This window comes from Entelurus aequoreus, linkage group LG16 (assembly GCF_033978785.1).
Source record: "Entelurus aequoreus isolate RoL-2023_Sb linkage group LG16, RoL_Eaeq_v1.1, whole genome shotgun sequence".
Lineage (NCBI taxonomy): Eukaryota > Metazoa > Chordata > Actinopteri > Syngnathiformes > Syngnathidae > Entelurus > Entelurus aequoreus.
Window position 1 is genome coordinate 50,690,792 of NC_084746.1, and position 21,846 is coordinate 50,712,637.

General features: G+C 38.4%; 1 protein-coding gene across 1 annotated transcript in view; it reads left to right on the forward strand.

Annotated features, from left to right (window-relative positions):
* mppe1 (metallophosphoesterase 1) overlaps positions 1 to 21,846 on the forward strand; it is a 43,002-nt gene that overhangs the window by 1,498 nt on the left and 19,658 nt on the right. The window contains exon 3 of the mRNA XM_062023601.1: positions 19,316 to 19,419. Coding sequence (XP_061879585.1) covers positions 19,316 to 19,419 — 104 coding nt within the window. The remainder of the gene's footprint in view (positions 1 to 19,315; positions 19,420 to 21,846) is intronic.

Below are 21,846 nucleotides of genomic sequence, written 5' to 3' on the forward strand. Positions count from 1 at the left end.
TTGTTTACATTTGATTATTAGCAATCCGGGGAGGGTGTTAGTTTAGGGTTGTAGCTGCCTGGAGGTGAACTTTTATTGCGGTTTTGAAGGAGGATAGAGATGCCCTTTCTTTTATACCTGTTGGGAGCGCATTCCACATTGATGTGGCATAGAAAGAGAATGAGTTAAGACCTTTGTTAGTTCGGAATCTGGGTTTAACGTGGTTAGTGGAGCTCCCCCTGGTGTTGTGGTTATGGCGGTCATTTACGTTAAGGAAGTAGTTATTAACATATTATATGAGAATGTTATGTTATGATTATCTTTAACCGAATCACAGCAGTGCTCAAATTAAAAAACAGCATTTCCTGTCATGTGATATTGCTTAATTAACATTAATGATGTGCACTTTAACAACTAGGCTTACAACTATACCTAACATATAAAGGGGTGGAAAAGTGACTATTACCTGCAGGGCAAACATTAGCTAACCAGAAGGCAATAACAATGTCAACAAAAAACACCTGCTTAAAAGATCTAATACAAATGTCCCTGAGGAATGTAAGGTGGGAGTACTGTAATTACCTAACGTTACATTATTATTTTCCATAACAATTTAGCCCCCTCCACAATATTAACCCGACGTTAAAGCAGAACTAGCTATTTATTGATTAGCAATTGCCGAATCATGTAACATTAGCTTAATGCTAAAAAGCCAGGTTGTACTATCACATTCTGTAACAGACAAATAATTTCATGTAGGCTAACGTTACCTACCTGCTCTCTGTCTTTTTCTCGTTTCTCCTCTTCTTTTCTCTTTTTTCTTCCCTGGGCACCTGACAGTTTTGGCCGTTTTGACATTTTGTGTTGATTTTTTGGTGGTGACGTCCAAAAAGAGTCATGATATGGGAAGGGAGGGGGCGCACCGTGTGGGGGGAGGGAGGGGCGTAATGTTGTAACAAATAATATTTCTATTAAATAGGCTTTACTTTGCATTTTAATTAACGTGGGATTATTTTTTGTATTTAGTACGGAGCCCCTAAAGGGACATGGGAATTTTTTTTTTTTTAGACATGTATCTCGTGGCCACGAGAAAGTTTCTCGTGCGCACGAGAAACTTTCTCGTGGCCACGAGAAAGTTTCTCGTGGCCACGAGATACTTTCTCGTGGCCACGAGATACTTTCTCGTGGCCACGAGATACATGTCTAAAAAAAAAAAAATTCCCATGTCCCTTTAGGGGCTCCGTAATTTAGAAATAATAGTACCAACTTTTTTTTTTTTCTCCAACATTTGTGGCACTGGCGTGGCGCCCCCTGATGGACGGCGCCCTTAGCATTTGCCTATACGGCCTATGCCACGGGCCGGCCCTGGTGGTATTGATTATTTTGAATATGCATGTAATTACAATGTATTACATTGTATTGACTATTTCACATCTAACAGGTCTGAAAAGGAGAAGGAAGAACCGGAGCTTATTTAATCCTACACATAGTGTTACATTAATTGAAGAGTTGACAAAAGAAAACAATAGTTGACCTTTAATGGCCCGAAATTAAATTGTCATCCTGACTAAAAAGTGTTTATTAAGGGACAATAGACCAGTGGTTCTTAACCTTGTTGGAAGTACCGAACCCCACCAGTTTCATATGCGCATTCACCGAACCCTTCTTTAGTGAAAAATAAAATGTTTTTTTCAAATTCAAGACAAAGTTATGTTTTTTTTAGTGGTGCACAAAATGAAGCGTGCATGAACATCACCTTGTTCAAACAACAAAACCAACACAGTGCATGAACTCACAACAAATTACACACCTGCAAATCAGTGCGACTTCTGCGGTTACCGTATACATAATACGCCGATAGGGAGAAGTTTTATTTACACGATGAGTCGGGTGTGTCTTGACCTCCGCCGAACCCCTGAGGCCAACTCACCGAACCCCTAGGGTTCGATCGAACCCAGGTTAAGAACCACTGCGATAGGGTTATGTGGTGCATTTTTTTTAATAATGCATGTTCTCTTTCTTTGTCATCAAGCATGTCCTCACAAAAGGCCTCTCAGGCTCCTGGCCCCAATTAGTCACTAGGTGCACTCAAAAAGACACCTCACCACATATATCAGAATCAGAAATACTTTAGGGGAAATTAAGATTTTCAGCACAATCCCATTCAAGAGCAGACAGACATTACAGGGAGACAGAACAGGATCGCTGACGGGTCCAATCCATGACTAGCTTCTTGCTTCCCTCGGTGTGCTTTGGCAAACAGTGCATTGAATTGTGGGCACTGCCAAAATGTGTAGTCCAAAATCATTTCAAATGTGATATTATTACTAACCTAATTATTACTAACCTCCACGAGGTTGAGAAAAAAAAAATTCAGTCTAAACCTGGGCCAAGGAAAAAAAAATAAGAACCTCATAGCCATAGTAGACAAACATGTGCTTGGAAGAGGGAAACATCAAGAAACACAAAGGACATTAAAGACATTAAAAGAGCAGAGCTGATGCAATCAGCCTCTTCTACACACAGCCAGAAAAGTAAAACTACAAAAAAACATATGCACTGTGGTGGCTTCTGCTGGAGTGGGGGGAGCATGGCCAGAGACAGGAGCAGACCCAACAAAGCAACCACCCTCGGCCACCCACAACTGTCGCATGGATGAGCGAGGATGCGTCCAAGGAGACCGAGGTGTCCGATACCTGCTCATTCAGCCAAGACACTGTGAAGCTTGTCCGTCCCGGTGCTCAGCGCCAGCTCCGCAGCCCTGTCTCTTCATCCCCATCTCCTCCGGTCTCTAAAGGACTCTGGTGTGGCAGAGACCCAGCAGCTGGTCTCCATGGCCAAAAGGCTCCCGGGAGGCAGATCCAGATGTTCACAAAAAAAAGTACCGCAGAAGTCACGAAAATGCCACCCCTTGTCACACAGTCCCAAAGGGTCCCGAACCAAAAGGCAAAAAACACATGAAAACACCAGGGGCCGTACTTATCAAGCTTCTTAGAATTACTCCTAAGAAGTCTGCTAAGAGTTGACTTAAGAGTAAAAAAATTATTCGCTGAAAGCTGCACTTAAAAGTTAGTTATCAAGCGTCTTACTCACACTTTCAGCGAAGTGTAGGACTGAATCTTAAGTGTCACACTCAGAGCTGAATTACGACATTACTATGTGCCGTAAACGCAATTTTAGGTGACGTAATTTCTGTGTCCATAGAAATGACCAATCATGGAAGGGAATCCGTTGTCTAAGAATAAAGAAATATCTTGGAAATATTTAAGTGGACATTGGGAGTGTATATTTTGACAATAAACTACAAAATAATACAAAACAAACTAGTCCCCGCCGGCACTCACACTACCGCTCCCTCTCTTCTCTCGCCCACACACTCACTGACGTCACTCACCTCACGGCCACACACATACACTACTGTCATAACATTTTCTTTCCAATTCATTAATTAGGCAACTAATTTGAAACTGGTGTGGGTGGCTCTATATATACTAGCCCACTGCAGACACATGCAGAAATCAACAAGGAATCGAAAAGTATTAAATCTGTGACAAAAATAATATCCGCTCTGTCTAAACGATACCGTTTGATCAGCTGCTCGTCATAAAAAAAAACAACAACATTGTTCCGTTCCCTGAACGTTCACGCACGTCTCTCTCGCCTCAGTGCCATCCCCTGCTGGCAACTCCTAACCACTTAAGACACCTCTGAAGGTCTCTTAAATATCGTGGAGAGTAGGAGTGATTCTTAGACTTAAGAACGTTGATAAAAAGCTTTTATTATTAAGTTTGAGAGTAGGACCAAATTTCGCAAATTCTCAGGACTTAAGTGTAAAATGGCACTCTAAGAAGCTTGATAAGTACGGCCCCTGGTTCCTACATTATATATCAATACAGTCTGCAAGGGATACAGTCCGTAAGCACACATGATTGTGCGTGCTGCTGGTCCACTAATAATACTAACCTTTAACAGTTAATTTTACAAATTTTCATTAATTACTAGTTTCTATGTAACTGTTTTTATATTGTTTTACTTTCTTTTTTATTCAAGAAAATGTTTTTAATTTATTTATCTTATTTTATTTGATTCATTTTTTTAAAAAGTACCTTATCTTCACCATACCTGGTTGTCCAAATTAGGCATAATAATGTGTTAATTCCACGACTGCATATATCGGTTGATATCGGTATCGGTTGATATCGGTATCTGTAATTAAAGAGTTGGACAATATCGGCATATCGGATATCGGCAAAAAGCCATCATCGGACATCCCTATTAATAATGACTAGTTAAGAGCCAATATGTTACTAATTTGCATGTTAATAAGCAACTAACTAATGGTGAATATGTTCCCCATACTAAAGTGTTACCATGTTTTACTGGTGCACAAAATGAACCGTGCATGAACATCACCTTGTTCAAACAACAAAACCAACACAGTGTCTAAAGTCACAACCAATTACACACCTGCAAATCAGTGTGACTTCTGCTGTTGCCGTATCCATAATACGCCGATAGGGAGAAGTTTTTATTTACACGATGAGTCGGGTGTGTCTTGACCTCCGCCGAACCCCTGAGCCCGACTCACCGAACCCCTAGGGTTCCATCGAACCCAGGTTAAGAACCACTGCATTAGAGGCAGCCACCACAGTTGACATACTTCACATATAAAAGTCACAATTTCTCTGTGATTGTTGGTCCAAAGATAATCAAGATTTGGGCAAAATGAGGGTAGTAAGTTTTTTTTTTTGTTTTTTTTTGGGACGTTCTATTTTTTTTACGTTTATTGCGCCGTCTGGTACGTGTTAGACTGCCTGCTGGTCACCATACAGCAGGAATGTAGCAGCAGAGTGTGTCAAATATGGCTGTAAAATTATACTTTCACAAAATAAAAGCATGTTTTATTGTAAGCTTCTGAGCTGGAGTATGTTTTTATATATATATATATATATATATATATATATATATATATATATATATATATATATATATATATATATATATATATATATATATATATATATATATATATATATATATATATATATATATATATATATATATATATATATATATATATATATATATATATATATATATATATATATATATATATATACACTACCGTTCAAAAGTTTGGGGTCGCATTGAAATGTCCTTATTTTTGAAGGAAAAGCACTGTACTTTTCAATGAAGATAACTTTAAACTAGTCTTAACTTGAAAGAAATACACTCTATACATTGCTAATGTGGTAAATGACTATTCTAGCTGCAAATGTCTGCTTTTTGGTGCAATATCTACATAGGTGTATAGAGGCCCATTTCCAGCAACTATCACTCCAGTGTTCTAATGGTACAATGTGTTTGCTCATTGGCTCAGAAGGCTAATTGATGATTAGAAAACCCTTGTGCAATCATGTTCACACATCTGAAAACACTTTAGCTCGTTACAGAAGCTACAAAACTGACCTTCCTTTGAGCAGTTTGAGTTTCTGGAGCATCACATTTGTGGGGTCAATTAAACGCTCAAAATGGCCAGAAAAAGAGAACTTTCATCTGAAACTTGACAGTCTATTCTTGTTCTTAGAAATGAAGGCTATTCCACAAAATTGTTTGGGTGACCCCAAACTTTTGAACGGTAGTGTGTATAATTTTGGTTTTGTTTCATCAGTAAAACTAACGCCAAAACAGCAATTGCATGCATCCAGGCACACGTCCTTGGTAGCAGTCATGGCGCCTCTCGTTTAGTTGGCCATACTCTTTATACGTTACTCTGCCTCTACCTGGCTTCCCTCGATCAGAACTGGTTGCAAATTTGTTCTAGACTTCCCAAAATGTATAAGCAGCTCATCTGTTTTTACAGCGTTCACCTACAGGAGGTTGATCTGGCTTTAGACCAAAACTATGGCCCGCTGGCCAAGTGTGGCACACCAGCGTGTTCATTCCGGCTTTCAGCCCCTAGCCAAGTTCTTTTAGCCCAATGCGGCCCCCAAGTCAAAAGGTTTGGACACCCGTGCTCCATAGTCTCTAGTCCTTGTTTTTGTTGTCTCTGATGCGTGCTGTTATCAGCAAAACAGGACGGAAGCCAGTGCGGTGTTTTAAAGTGTGCCATCGTGTTAGACGTGACATCCTTCAGCCGTACAGTACAAACTGTCGGGTAGCAGGAGATCCGGGACACCAGGCAGGTCCACTCCACTGTTGTGGAGCATCAGGAGCTGTGCAGTTTTGAAGGCACCTGAGGATAGGATAGGATCCAGAATGTGGTTCTCTGGTCCAAGTGTGGGTGGGCACAGTGCAGGAAGTAAAGGATTGCTTCCTCCACACCGACATTTGCGCTCATGGGCATGTTGCGGAAAGTGAGGAGCCACTTAAGTGTCCTCTTCAGATCACTGGTTGGAAATCCTTTGGTTGATTGGGACGTTTTTTTAAAAGTTTGGAACCAAAACAGTGCAGGATGTCCTCCAGAGGGTTGGTACTCCCCAAGATGTTGACTCAAATTGATGACATGTCATATTGGCTAGCAACTGCTTTCCTGGGACAAAGCTGTGGCAGCGCCCCCTGACCTGATCAACAATAAAGCAGGGGGAAGGGGTTGTGCTTAAAAGAAGGGAGAGAGATGGCTGGAGTGGAGGCTAGGGGGACACAAGCTGGTCAAACCGGTTGAGGAACACTTGAGTTTGTTCGTCCTTTCCACTGAACCAGGTTGTGACCAGACTTCCCTACTGGGAGATCCTATATGCATTCTTCACATTAACATACAGGAGCTCAATTGTCCTGTCTGTCCCTGGTGGACAATCAACAATTACTACAGGTGTGTCTTGGAGATTACTGAGATGCATACAGTGGTAACTTGGTTTTTGTTATTGATGTAGTATAGGATAGGATAGGATAGGTCTTTTATTGTCATTGCAACAAGTACAACGAAACTATGTTTTCAGCACAAACCCGTTCAAGATTAGACAAACAGTGTACAGCAGGGGTCACCAACGCGGTGCCCGCGGGCACCAGGTAGCCCGTAAGGACCAGATGAGTAGCCCGCTGGCCTGTTCTAAAAATAGCTCAAATAGCAGCACTTACCAGTGAGCTGCCTCTATTTTTTAAATTTTATTTATTTACTAGCAAGCTGGTCTCGCTTTGCCCGACATTTTTAATTCTAAGAGAGACAAAACTCAAATAAAATGTGAAAATCCAAGAAAATATTTTAAAGTCTTAAGGTCTTCACTTGTTTAAATAAATGCATTCATTTTTTTACTTGGCTTCTTATAACTTTCAGAAAGACAATTTTAGAGAAAAAATACAACCTTAAAAATGATTTTAGGATTTTTAAACACATATACCTTTTAAATTCCTTCCTCTTCTTTCCTGACAATTTAAATCAATGTTCAAGTAAATTTATTTTTTTTATTGTAAAGAATAATAAATACAATTTAATTTAATTCTTCATTTTAGCTTCTGTTTTTTCGACGAAGAATATTTTTGAAATATTTCTTCAAAGTTATTATGATTAAAATTCAAAACAATTATTCTGGCAAATCTAGAAAATCTGTAGAATCAAATTTAAATCTTATTTCAAAGTCTTTTGAATTTCTTTTAAAATTTTTGTTCTGGAAAATCTAGCAAGAAATAATGATTTGTCTTTGTTAGAAATATAGCTTGGTCCAATTTGTTATATATTCTAACAAAGTGCAGATTGGATTTTAACCTATTTAAAACATGTCATCAAAATTCTATAATTAATCTTAATCAGGAAAAATTGCTAATGATGTTCCATAAATTATTTTTTTAATTTTTTCAAAAAGATTTGAATTAGCTAGTTTTTCTCTTCTTTTTTTCGGTTGAATTTTGAATTTTAAAGAGTCGAAATTGAAGATAAACTATGTTTCAAAATTTAATTGTCATTTTTTTCGTGTATTCTCCTCTTTTAAACCGTTCAATTAAGTGTAAATATCATTAATTATTAATAATAATATAGAGTTAAAGGTAAATTGAGCAAATTGGCTATTTCTGGCAATTTATTTAAGTGTGTATCAAACTGGTAGCCCTTCGCATTAATCAGTACCCAATAAGTAGCTCTTGGTTTCAAAAAGGTTGGTGACCCCTGGTGTACAGGGTTACAGAACAGGAACGCTGATGGGTCGCCACAAGGCGCCCCGTAAAAGATGGGGAAAAAGGTTAAACGCTGGGGAAGAAGATGAGTGGCGCCAAAAGGTTAGTTGGAAAACTGAATTTCTCCATTGAATGTTTCCAGAGACCTAAAAATGTTAACACAAAACACATTTTATAGAGAATAATAGTCTTACACACACGGAACCATGTGAAATGCATATCAATCACTGTTTCCGGCACTAAATTAGTCTGATTTCTCAAATAGTCATTTTTTTTTGTATTTTAACACTTACGTGTGAAGTGCAAGTGTCCATGCACTCTCTCAAATGCGATTATTGACCATTGGTCATATATGCCATTTACCTCCCGTACACTGGGGGGGGGGGGCGCTTATTTTATTTTAGCACGAATAGCTGAATTACTTTTCCGGTTGACCACTAGGATTTGCGGATCCCTACAATTTTTTTTAACTGATGTCCGCTGTAATATTGGCACAGATTACAAATATTACGTCTCTAATGACTATGCTGATGTTAAAGAGCAGAAATGATCTTGGATTGTACTACGTGATGGTAGTACCAAGAATGTATCGGGTCGGATGCAAAAAAAAATGTTTTTCCAAAGAAATTTTCGTAAAAAAATCATGAAAACAAAACTTTTGAATGTCTCAAAGTTCCTTCAAAAGGCTGTGGATCGATGGAAGCAGTTTTGAATACGAAAGAAAAGACTGTTCGATTGATATCCAGAGGAAGGTTGCTATAGTTCTGGACTATCTTGCCAGTTGTGTGGGAAGTTTTCAGTTGGCTTGCACAAATGCAGCATGAAGAAGTTTGTGTACGCTTAATTATTCACCTTGTAGTATACCTGCTTCATTATACTTCATCCCATTCGTATTTTGTTTGGGAGTCCGAATTAAGCCGGCATTTTACATTTCCTTAGCTACCTTCTTAACTCTGTTTTCTTTTTGTTCTACTATCGATGCACTTCAAAATGTCCTTCAACAGTCTCCTCGTCATTACAATTGTTGCTGTTTTTATTGTATGGTATCTGCTTCCGTTGAGACGAGCGCATGCGCGATACAAAGAGTTCTCTCCGGCCACACACCCCCTCGAGAGATCTGGGGCCGTACTTATCAAGCTTCTTAGAGTGCCATTTTACACTTAAGTCCTGAGAATTTGCGAAAGTTAGTCCTACTCTCAAACTTAAGAATAAAAGCTTTTTATCAACGTTCTTAAGTCTAAGAATCACTCCTACTCTCCACGATATTTAAGAGACCTTCAGAGGTGTCTTAAGTGGTTAGGAGTTGCCAGCAGGGGATGGCACTGAGGCGAGAGAGACGTGCGCGAACGTTCATCTTTGTTTGATGACGAGCAGCTGATCAAACGGTATCGTTTAGACAGAGCAGGTATTATTTTTGTCACAGATTTAATACTTTTCGATTCCTTGTTGATTTCTGCATGTGGCTGCAGTGGACTAGTATATATAGAGCCACCCACACCAGTTTCAAATTAGTTGCCTAATTAATGAATTGGAAAGAAAATGTTATGAGAGTAGCGTATGTGTGTGTGTGTGTGACCCTTTAATAGGTGACAGCATGTGAGGTGAGTGACGTCAGTGAGTGTGTGGGCGAGAGAAGAGAGGGAGCGGTATTGTGAGTGCGAGCGGGGACTAGTTTGTTTTGTGTTGGATTGGCTGTGTGCAAGCAATCAATAAAGCAAGATTTGCAACTAATCGCCGGACTCATCATTCACTCTAAAGTCGTCCGCTGTGGAGACCCACTGCCGGGTAAAGTGAAGGGTGTTGCCCCGAGCATACATCCTGGAGAAGTGTCTCCCCTGCCTCTTTGTTACGGTCTGGGAGCAGGAAGCAGGAAAGGTGCAACAAAAAGGAAACATTTATTTTTGATTCATTGCCAATATTGTTTGTTTGTTTTGTATTATTTTGTAGTTTATTGTCAAAATATACACTCCCATTGTCCACTTAAATATTTCCAAGATATTTCTTTATTCTTAGACAACGGATTCCCTTCCGTGATTGGTCATTTCTATGGACACAGAAATGACGTCACCTAAAATTGCGTTTACGGCACATAGTAATGTCGTAATTCAGCTCTGAGTGTGACACTTAAGATTCAGTCCTACACTTCGCTGAAAGTGTGAGTAAGACGCTTGATAACTAACTTTTAAGTGCAGCTTTCAGCGAAGAATTTATTTACTCTTAAGTCAACTCTTAGCAGACTTCTTAGGAGTAATTCTAAGAAGCTTGATAAGTACGGCCCCAGAATATTAATAATCAATCAATCAATCAATCAATGTTTATTTATATAGCCCTAAATCACAAGTGTCTCAAAGGGCTGTACAAGCCACAACGACATCCTCGGTACAGAGCCCACATACGGGCAAGGAAAAACTCACCCCAGTGGGACGTCGGTGAATGACTATGAGAAACCTTGGAGAGGACCGCATATGTGGGTAACCCCCCCCCTCTAGGGGAGACCGAAAGCAACGGATGTCGAGTGGGTCTGACATAACATTGTGAAAGTCCAGTCCACAGTGGATCCAACACATCAGCGGGAGTCCAGTCCACAGCGGGGCCAACAGGGAAGCATCCCGAGCGGAGACGGGTCAGCAGCGCAGAGATGTCCCCAACCGATGCACAGGCTAGTGGTCCACCCGGGGTCCCGGCTCTGGACAGCCAGCACTTCATCCATGGCCACCGGACCTATGCAACTCCCCCTCGCAAGGGACAGGGGAGAAGAGGAGAGAAGAAAAGAAACGGCAGATCAACTGGTCTAAAAAAGGGGGGGTCTATTTAAAGGCTAGATTATACAAATGAGTTTTAAGATGGGACTTAAATGCTTCTACTGAGGTAGCATCTCTAACTGTTACCGGGAGGGCATTCCAGAGTACTGGAGCCCGAATAGAAAACGCTCTATAGCCCGCAGACTTTTTTTTGGCTCTGGGAATCACTAATAAGCCGGAGTTCTTTGAACGCAGATTTCTTGTCGGGACATATGGTACAATACAATCGGCGAGATAGGCTGGAGCTAGACCGTGTAATATTTTATACGTAAGTAGTAAAACCTTAAAGTCGCATCTTAAGTGCACAGGAAGCCAGTGCAAGTGAGCCAGTATAGGTGTAATATGATCAAACTTTCTTGTTTTTGTCAAAAGCCTTGCAGCCGCATTTTGTACCAACTGTAATCTTTTAATGCTAGACATAGGGAGGCCCGAAAATAATACGTTACAGTAATCGAGACGAGACGTAACGAACGCATGAATAATGATCTCAGCGTCGCTAGTGGACAAGATGGAACGAATTTTAGCGATATTACGGAGATGAAAGAAGGCCGTTTTAGTAACACTCTTAATGTGTGACTCAAACGAGAGAGTTGGGTCGAAGATAATACCCAGATTCTTTACCGAGTCTCCTTGTTTAATTGTTTGGTTGTCAAATGTTAAGGTGGTATTATTAAATAGATGTTGGTGTCTAGCAGGACCGATAATCAGCATTTCCGTTTTCTTAGCGTTGAGTTGCAAAAAGTTAGCGGACATCCATTGTTTAATTTCATTAAGACACGCCTCCAGCTGACTACAGTCCGGCGTGTTGGTCAGCTTTAGGGGCATGTAGAGTTGAGTGTCATCCGCATAACAGTGGAAGCTAACACCGTATTTGCGTATGATGTCACCCAGCGGCAGCATGTAAATACTAAAGAGTGCAGGGCCAAGAACCGAACCCTGGGGAACTCCGCACGTTACCTTGACATAGTCCGAGGTCACATTGTTATGGGAGACGCACTGCATCCTGTCAGTAAGATAAGAGTTAAACCAAGACAAGGCTAAGTCTGACATACCAATAAATAACAGAAAGAAACAACCCTTTTGTGTGAATGAGGGAGGTTTTTTGGGTTGGTGCACTAATTGTAAGTGTATCTTGTGTTTTTTATGTGGATTCAATAAAAAATTTAAAAAAAATAAAAATAAAAAACGATACTGATAATTTAAAAAAACGATACCGATAATTTCCGATATTACATTTTAACGCATTTATCGGCCGATAATATCGGCAGACCGATATTATCGGACATCTCTAATTATTAAGTACTTATTAATGCCTTATTCGGCATGGCCTTATTATAACCCTAACCCTCTAACCCTGGCCCTAACCAAATAATCCTAACCCTAACCAAATAACTCTAAATAAAGTCTTTGTTACTTAGAATATGTTCCCCATACTAAAGTGTTACCAAAAACATATAACTGTCTTGAATTTGAAAAAAAACAACATTTTAGTTTTCACTAAAGAAGGGTTCGGTGAATGCGCATATGAAACTGGTGGGGTTCGGTAACTCCAACGAGGTTAAGAACCACTGCTCTAATGTATTTGTAACCACTGTAAGTATCACTCATTATGTATTATTCTAACTGATCTTTCCTTTTTGTAACATGCCAAGTAGAGATGTCCGATAATATCGGCCTGCCGATATTATCAGCCGATATATGCGTTAAAATGTAATATCGGAAATTATCGGTATCGTTTTTTTTTATTATCGGTATCGTTTTTTTTTTTTTTTTTTTTTTTTTTTAAAATTAAATCCACATAAAAAACACAAGATACACTTACAATTAGTGCACCAACCCAAAAAACCTCCCTCCCCCATTTACACTCATTCACACAAAAGGGTTGTTTCTTTCTGTTATCAATATTCTGGTTCCTACATTATATATGAATATATATCAATACAGTCTGCAAGGGATACAGTCCGTAAGCACACATGATTGTGCGTGCTGTTGGTCCACTAATAGTACTAACCTTTAACAGTTAATTTTACTCATTTTCATTCATTACTAGTTTCTATGTAACTGTTTTTATATTGTTGTACTTTCTTTTTTATTCAAAAAAAGGTTTTTAATTTATTCATCTTATTTTACTAATTTTTTTTAAAAAGTACCTTATCTTCACCATACATGGTTGTCCAAATTAGGCATAATAATGTGTTAATTCCACGACTGCATATATCGGTTGATATCGGTATCTGTAATTAAAGAGTTGGACAATATCGGATATCGGCAAAAAGCCAATATCGGACATCCCTAATGCCAAGTGAATAAATGTACTTTTGTACTTATTTCCCCATATTTCTGCACAATAACTCAGATGTGGTAACACTAGCGAGCAGTAGAGAATATCGGAGTATTTGGGGTCCAGAACATATTTTTGCTTTATTTATTATTGACGTATTTCTGTACACTTTATGTTGTATATTTTTATGAGATTTGCAGTTCATCTTCTCATGTATTACACCCAAAATGTCTCCATCTATCCGTGTTTGACTTTCTGCGGTTACCGAATTGCCTTATTTTAGTTTTACTCAGATTCAAAGATTGTTCTTGTCAAACCATCTCTTCAAATTTGCTCATTTCTTCTGTTATTTGTATGAGCTTCAGTGTGTTATCTCCTGAGCCGAACACAGATGTTGTGTGGTGTGTTTACCTGGCACAAGACGCTGCATTGGATGGCTCTCTAGTGTTGACAACAAACCTTCAATTCCAATACTATCCTTTCCGGGTTGTTGGGGAAAGCAATGATAAAGCTTTCCGCAATTTTAAGGGCATTTTTACGCGTCGAAAAACTAACGAGCAAGCGCCGCAAACGCAGCATCACTTTAAAGTTAGTAGCAATCATGACATCCTGTAGTTATGCGAGTGCCTTGAAACCAATCATTGAGGAGATTGGTATGGCCATACTCTCTTCATCCACGACTCTGGTTAGAAGTAGTTACTGGATACTAGTCTCTCAGGCTGGTCGAACAAGACAGACCATCTGTACAGGAGAGACCGGAGAAAACTACTTCCTGAGGACATCTGCCAATACGTTGTTGCCGACGTGCTCTTCGACAAGAATAACTCTTTCAGGCTGGACAAAACAATGTGGATGTCTGGTTGTTATTAGCATGGAGAAGAAGTATTAATTAAAGACAGGGTTTTTTTTTTTTTTAAACAAGTATATTTAATATTCTTGGCCAGTGTAACATTGCACACAATTTGAACAGTAACACTGTGATTAAATATTAGGAAAATGTATTATTTTATGAAGTGATTCTTTATCAAACTACTAAATGGACGTACCACAGTTTGAGAATCACTGCTCCGTTTCATAAACACTCTGTGGGCGTTTCAGATCACAACCACTAGATCAGGGGTCACCAACGCGGTGCCCGCGGGCACCAGGTAGCCCGTAAGGACCAGATGAGTAGCCCGCTGGCCTGTTCTAAAAATAGCTTAAATAGCAGCACTTACCAGTGAGCTGCCTCTAGTTTTTTAATTTTATTTATTTACTAACAAGCTGGTCTCGTTTTGCCCGACATTTTTAATTCTAAGAGAGACAAAACTCAAATAGAATTTGAAAATCCAAGAAAATATTTTAAAGACTTGGTCTTCTTTTGTTTAAATAAATTCATTAATTTTTTCACTTTGCTTCTTATAACTTTCAGAAAGACAATTTTAGAGAAAAAATACAACCTTAAAAATGATTTTAGGATTTTTAAACACATATACCTTTTTACCTTTTAAATTCCTTCCTCTTCTGTCCTGACAATTTAAATCAATGTTCAAGTAAAATTTTTTTTTTTATTGTAAAGAATAATAAATACATTTTAATTTTATTTTTCATTTTAGCTTCTGTTTTTTCGACAAAGAATATTTGTGAAATATTTATTCAAACTTATTATGATTAAAATTCAAAAAAATTAATCTGGCAAATCCAGAAAATCTGTGGAATCAAATTTAAATCTTATTTCAAAGTCTTTTGAATTTCTTTGAAAATTTTTGTTCTGGAAAATCTAGAAGAAATAATGATTTGTCTTTGTTATAAATATAGCTTGGTCCAATTTGTTATATATTCTAACAAAGTGTAGATTGGATTTTAACCCGTTTAAAACATGTCATCAAAATTCTAAAATTAATGTTAATCAGGAAAAATTACTAATGATGTTCCATAAATTCTTTTTTTAATTTTTTCAAAAAGATTCGAATTAGCTAGTTTTTCTCTTCTTTTTTTCGGTTGAATTTTGAATTTTAAAGAGTCGAAATTGAAGATAAACTATGTTTCAAAATGTAATTGTCATTTTTTTCGTGTTTTCTCTTTTAAACCGTTCAATTAAGTCTAAATATCATTAACTATTAATAATAACATAGAGTTAAAGGTAAATTGAGCAAATTGGATGTGTATCAAAGTGGTAGCCCTTCGCATTAATCAGTACCCAAGAAGTAGCTCTTGGTTTCAAAATGGTTGGTGACCCCTGCACTAGAGGGTCCATATGGTAATTGCCTGTGCTTTTGTAAAGAGTTGAGGATTTTTTTCTTCCATTTAAAATCTGTCATTTTTAAAAAAGACATCAATTTTGCTGTCAAGGTGCTATAATGTTGCTTGAACCAAATTAGGTATGTGTAACTATATCCTAGGGCTGGGCGATATACTCGATATATCGCGGGTTTGTCTCTGTGCGATATAGAAAATGACCATATTGTGATATTCGAGTATACGTTCTCATGCAGTTGCTTTTAGCTAAAGGCATTACACTACAGGCGTTTCTCACTCTTTGTCGTCTCTCCTTCTCAGAGACAAAAAACAAGCGCACCTTCTTACATACGTCACATACGTATACGCCCTCGCGGCGCAGAGAGGTAGCGGCATGGGTAACGTTAGCTGTGGTGCGAGTGGTAATACGAGAGAAAGAAGGTGCGAATCTTGCAACAAATGAAGGAAGAATTAATTCCCAAGAAAAACAGCAGGGGGTCCATCGTCTGGCGGTGGTTTGGCTTCAAGCGGGAAGATGTCGAACAGACCAACCGTAATTTGTCAAGTGTGGGCCAAAAGCGTTGCTACAAAAAGTAGCATTACTGCTAATTTGTAGCATCATTTGAAAAGTCACCCGCTAGAGAATGAAGAGTGCTTGAAAGTAACTCCGCATGTCAACATCTCCGTTCGGTGCCACACCAACAAAATGCCGAGGCGACCATTTCCACATCAACACCGTATGAAAAAAATTGTCAGCAATAGAAGGAGATAACGTCCGCAGGAACCTACCACATAGCGAAGGACATACACTATTTTATGTCCTATTATGCAGCTCATTTTTATTTGACAAAGTGCACTTTATTTGTTTTAAACTATAGTAGTGGCGTTCTGTACTAAAAGTGCACTTTAATTTAGTGTTTTGCTATGTCATCTTAGTGACATCATGCACAAAAGTGCACTCATAGCTTGTTTTAAAATGTCTCTGACAATCTTGCACTTTCTGTTTTGAAATGACATGAATGTTTGTGCCACTGCTTAATAACTGTTTAATAAATACACTTTTGCTAAATTGACTTAGTTGTGATTTCCCTCTCTGCATGAAAGTTTAAAAGTAGCATATATTAATGCAGTATGAAGAAGAATGTTTTAATGTAGACACATAGAATCATCATACTGCTGTGATTATATGCATCAAGTGTTCATTCAAGGCTAAGGCAAAATATGGAGATATATATCGTGTATCGTGACATGGCCTAAACATATCGAGATATTAAAAAAAAGGCCATATCGCCCAGCCCAAAAAAAGGAAAACAGGTCATTCCTTCTGGTAGCTGCAAACCCACGTCACGGTTCACTCGACACAGACGCCATCAAAGCTCACTTTTATGCATTCACACAGAAATGTAATAACATAATAAATCTATTGATGGCATGCATTGAAACAAAGTTGTTTAAAGGCCTACTAAAAGCCACTACTAGCGACCACGCAGTCTGATAGTTTATATATCAATGATGAAATCTTAACATTGCAACACATGCCAATACGGACGGGTTAACTTATAAAGTGACATTTTAAAATTCCCGCCACACTTCCGGTTGAAAAACTCCTTTGGATATGATTTATGCGCGTGACGTCACAAAAGCAACGGAAGTGGTTGGACCCCATCGGACCCGATAGAAAAGCCTCTTGTTTTCTTCGACAAAATTCCACAGTATTCTGGACATCTGTGTTGGTGAATCTTTTGCAATTAGTTTAATGAACAATGGAGGCTGCAAAGAAGAACGTTGTAGGCGGGATGGATCGGTGTCTTAGCGGCTAAGTACAATACTGTAATATCTGTGATATTTGCATTAGTGTACTGTCTCTTTAAGGGTTTGGGGAACGCGCATGCGCGAGTGAGTTGGCGGAGAACTTGAGTGTGTGTGAGCGTGACTTTTGGCTAACAGCAGCTCATGTATGTGTGTGCGTTACTTTTTGAACTACAACCAGTTACCGCTTGTTAATAAAGCGATTGAGCAATTTGTTTAATGGACAATGGAGACTGCAAATAAGAAAGTTGTAGGTGGAGCGGCGGACTACAGAACACCAACACCAGGAGGTTGTGTTGTGTTTTGAGCAGGATAACAGACGCACTACAGTGAGTACAGCTTTGGATTCCAAACATTTGATCGCTTGCCCGTACATGCGTGTCGATATGTGCATGTGACGTACGTAACTTTGGGGAAATATATGTTTCTTGCCGACTCTGATGGCGGCCGGGGTGTCGTCAAAAGCGTACAACGCCCGCCGCCGCATCTAAGTTAGCTACGCAGCTAGGTTAGCTTCTGTTTTTTTAGCTTCGCCAAGCGGAATATTATTAATCGTGTATTTACATGTTCATGGTTTAATAGTATTATTGATCTTCTGTCTATCCATCCAGTCAGGTTTTTTTTAAATTTAGTTTCTATCTGCATTTGAGACTGCTGCTATCACGTTGGCTACGTAGCTAGGTTAGCTTCTGTTTTTTTAGCTTCGCCAAGCGGAATATTATTAATCGTGTACATGTTCATGGTTTAATAGTATTATTGATCTTCTGTCTATCCATCCAGTCAGGTTTTTTTTTAATTTAGTTTCTATCTGCATTTGAGACTGCTGCTATCACGTTGGCTACGTAGCTAGGTTAGCTTCTATTTTTTTAGCTTCGCAAAGCTGAATTATTAATCGTGTATTTACATGTTCAGTCACTGTGAATGTCCATTTCGCGTTCTGGACTCTCATTTTCAAGAGGATATAGTATCTGAGGTGGTTTAAAATACAAATCTGTGATCTACAATAGAAAAAGGAGAGAGTGTGGAATCCAATGAGCCAGCTTGTACCTAAGTTACGGTCAGAGCGAAAAAAGATATCTTGTACCTAAGTTACGGTCAGAGCGAAAAAAGATACGTCCATCACTGCCTCTCAAGTCCTTCACTGTAACGTTCCTCATCTACGAATCTTTCATCCTCGCTCAAATTAATGGGGTAATCGTCACTTTCTCGGTCCGAATCTCTCTCGCTCCATTGTAAACAACGGGGAATTGTGAGGAATACTAGCTCCTGTGACGTCACGCTACTTCCGCTACAGGCAAGGCTTTTTTTTTATCAGCGAGCAAAAGTTGCGAACTTTATCGTCAATTTTCTCTACTAAATCCTTTCAGCAAAAATATGGCAATATCGCGAAATGATCAAGTATGACACATAGAATGGATCTGCTATTCCCGTTTAAATTTAAAAAATTCATTTCAGTAGGCCTTTAACTTTCACTTTTGCATGGCACACAGCACATAACTGTTGAGCATTCAAGGACCCTGGATTCAAGTTCAACACAGAGGTAGAAGATAGAACTTGTTTATAATCACATCTAGATAGGTTTTTGACTTTTTAAAAGAAAGTATGAAGATAAATATGGTTTTCAAATAAAGGCTGGTTTCAAACAAATTAAGTCAATTGTTTTTTTTCACTGCATGTTAACATACCGAGTGTGTAAGTGGGGCAGTGTTATGTATGGAGTGGGGGGCTTTAAGGAGTCTAACAATGATAATACATATTATAGAGCCACAACCAAAATGTTTGAGGCCACAAATATCCCGACGCCATCCACCGCATCACAAGTCTGTTCAGTGCGCAAAAACCGACCGACCTTTGATTGATTGAGACTTTTATTAGTAGGTTGCACAGTGAAGTACATATTCCGTACAATTGACCACTAAATGGTAACACCCGAATAAGTTTTTCAACTTGTTTAAGTCGGGGTCCACTTAAATGGATTCATGATACAGATATATACTATATATACCTAAAAACACCTTTGTTCCCCATGCCATCAAACTATGTAACTCCTCACCAAGAGGCAGGTGGTGCTTTTGGTGTCCTGCATGTGGCAAACAATGAATTGAGCGTTGTGTCTTTGCAGCACTGGGAGGATGACGTGCGTCGCTTCCACAGGATATTCAGACACTCCAGCGACACAGAGCTGGTTGTACTGGTTGGTAACCACGACATCGGCTTCCATTATGAGTGAGGACACACACACACACACACACACACACACACTTTGCTTTTATGGACTCGCTCCCTGATAAGACGTGGAATTTGGTCAAAGTTTTCCTGCCTTATTACATTGTCCTACTTTCACGCAAATAGTCAGAAAAGACTTGCTCTCTGTGGGTCTCAGCTATAAAAAAGCAAACTGAGTCAAAGTCTCCTTACAAAACAAATGAACCTCCATTGTGGGGTTTATTTGGAAAACAAAGTACGTAACTTGTCAGCCCAGTTTTGTGCGCTCACAAACTTTACAGATGGTGTTCTCGTGGACCTCATGTACTTCTATTCCTTTTCACAAGCTACTTCTCAAATAAGACACTCCAAACAGACTGTCTGCAGGTCAAATATCTGAATTACAACCACAATCTGGTCCAAAGGTTGAACTAAAGTCCAGAAAACCGAACAGAACAAAAGAGGCTCTGCATTATCATATAAATCATTGATTATATAATCATTAATTCATCTAATACAGGGGTCACCAACCTTTTTGAAACCAAGAGCTACTTCTTGGGTACTGATTCATGCGAAGGGCTACCAGTTTGATACACACTTCAATAAATTGCCAGAAATAGCCAATTTGCTCAATTTACCTTTAACTCTATGTTATTATTAATAATTAATGATATTTACACTTAATTGAACAGTTTAAAAGAGGAGAAAACACGAAAAAAATGACAATTACATTTTGAAACATAGTTTATCTTCAATTTAACTCCTTAAAATTCAAAATTCAACCGAAAAAAATAAGAGAAAAACTTAAAAAAATAATTTATGGAACATCATTAGTAATTTTTCCTGATTAAGATTAATTTTAGAATTTTGATGACATGTTTCAAATAGGTTAAAATCCAGTCTACACTTTGTTAGAATATATAACAAATTGGACCAAGCTATATTTCTAACAAAGACAAATCATTATTTCTTCTAGATTTTCCAGAACAAATTTTTTTAAAATAAATTAAAAATACTTTGAAATAAGATTTAAATTTGATTCTACAGATTTTCTAGATTTGCCAGAATATTTTTTTTGAATTTTAATCATAACAAGTTTGAAGAAATATTTCACAAATACTCTTCGTCGAAAAAACAGAAGCTAAAATGAAGAATTAAATTAAAATGTATTTATTATTCTTTACAATTAAAAAAAAAAAAAATTACTGTAACATTGATTTAAATTGTCAGGAAAGAAGAGGAAGGAATTTAAAAGGTAAAAAGGCATATGTGTTTACAAATCCTAAAATCATTTTTAAGGTTGTATTTTTTCTCTAAAATTGTCTTTCTGAAAGTTATAAGGAGCAAAGTAAAAAAGTTAATGAATTTATTTAAACAAGTGAAGACCAAGTCTTTAAAATATTTTCTTGGATTTTCTAATTCTTTTTGAGTTTTGTCTCTCTTAGAATTAAAAATGTCAGGCAAAGCGAGACCAGCTTGCTAGTAAATAAATAACATTTAAAAAATAGAGGCAGCTCACTGGTAAGTGCTGCTATTTGAGCTATTTTTAGAACAGGCCAGCGGGCTACTCATCTGGTCCTTACGGGCTACCTGGTGCCCGCGGGCACCGCGTTGGTGACCCCTGCTCTAATAACTGCTGTGTGGAAGCAATTATTTCTTTCAAAAGTGACATATCTGTACTGGCATATCTTGAAGTAACGAGGTGCCCTACTTGGCTACAAACTGCTGCTTCTACTGACACAGATGACAGTGAGAGATTTAAATGTTCTTAGTTTGCAAGTAAACATTGAGGATTTATGACGTCGTGTCACTTTTTACAGTGTGTAGTTTGAATGCGGTCATGTGACTGCCAGACTCCGTTTGATTGGTGAAAGTCATGAGACAGTGAAGTCAAGGACTACAACAGGGGTCGGCAACCCGCGGCTCTTTAGCGCCGCCCTAGTGGCTCTCTGGAGCTTTTTCAAAAATGTATGAAAAATGGAAAAAGATGAGCGGAAAAAAATATATTTTTTGTTCTAATATAGTTTCTGTAGGAGGACAAACATGACACAAACCTCCCTAATTGTTATAAAGCACACTGTTTATATTAAACATGCTTCACTGATTCGGGTATTTGGCGAGCGCCGTTTTGTCCTACTAATTTTGGCGGTCCTTGAACTCACCTTTAGTTTGTTTACATGTATAACTTTCTCCGACTTTCTAGGACGTGTTTTATGCCACTTCTTTTTCTGTCTCATTTTGTCCACCACACTTTTAACGTTGTGCGTGAATGCACAAAGGTGAGTTTTGTTGATGTTATTGACTTGTGTGGAGTGCTAATCAGACATATTTGGTCACTGCATGACTGCAAGCTAATCGATGCTAACATGCTATTTAGGCTAGCTATATGTACATATTGCATCATTATGCCTCATTTGTAGCTATATTTGAGCTCATTTAGTTTCCTTT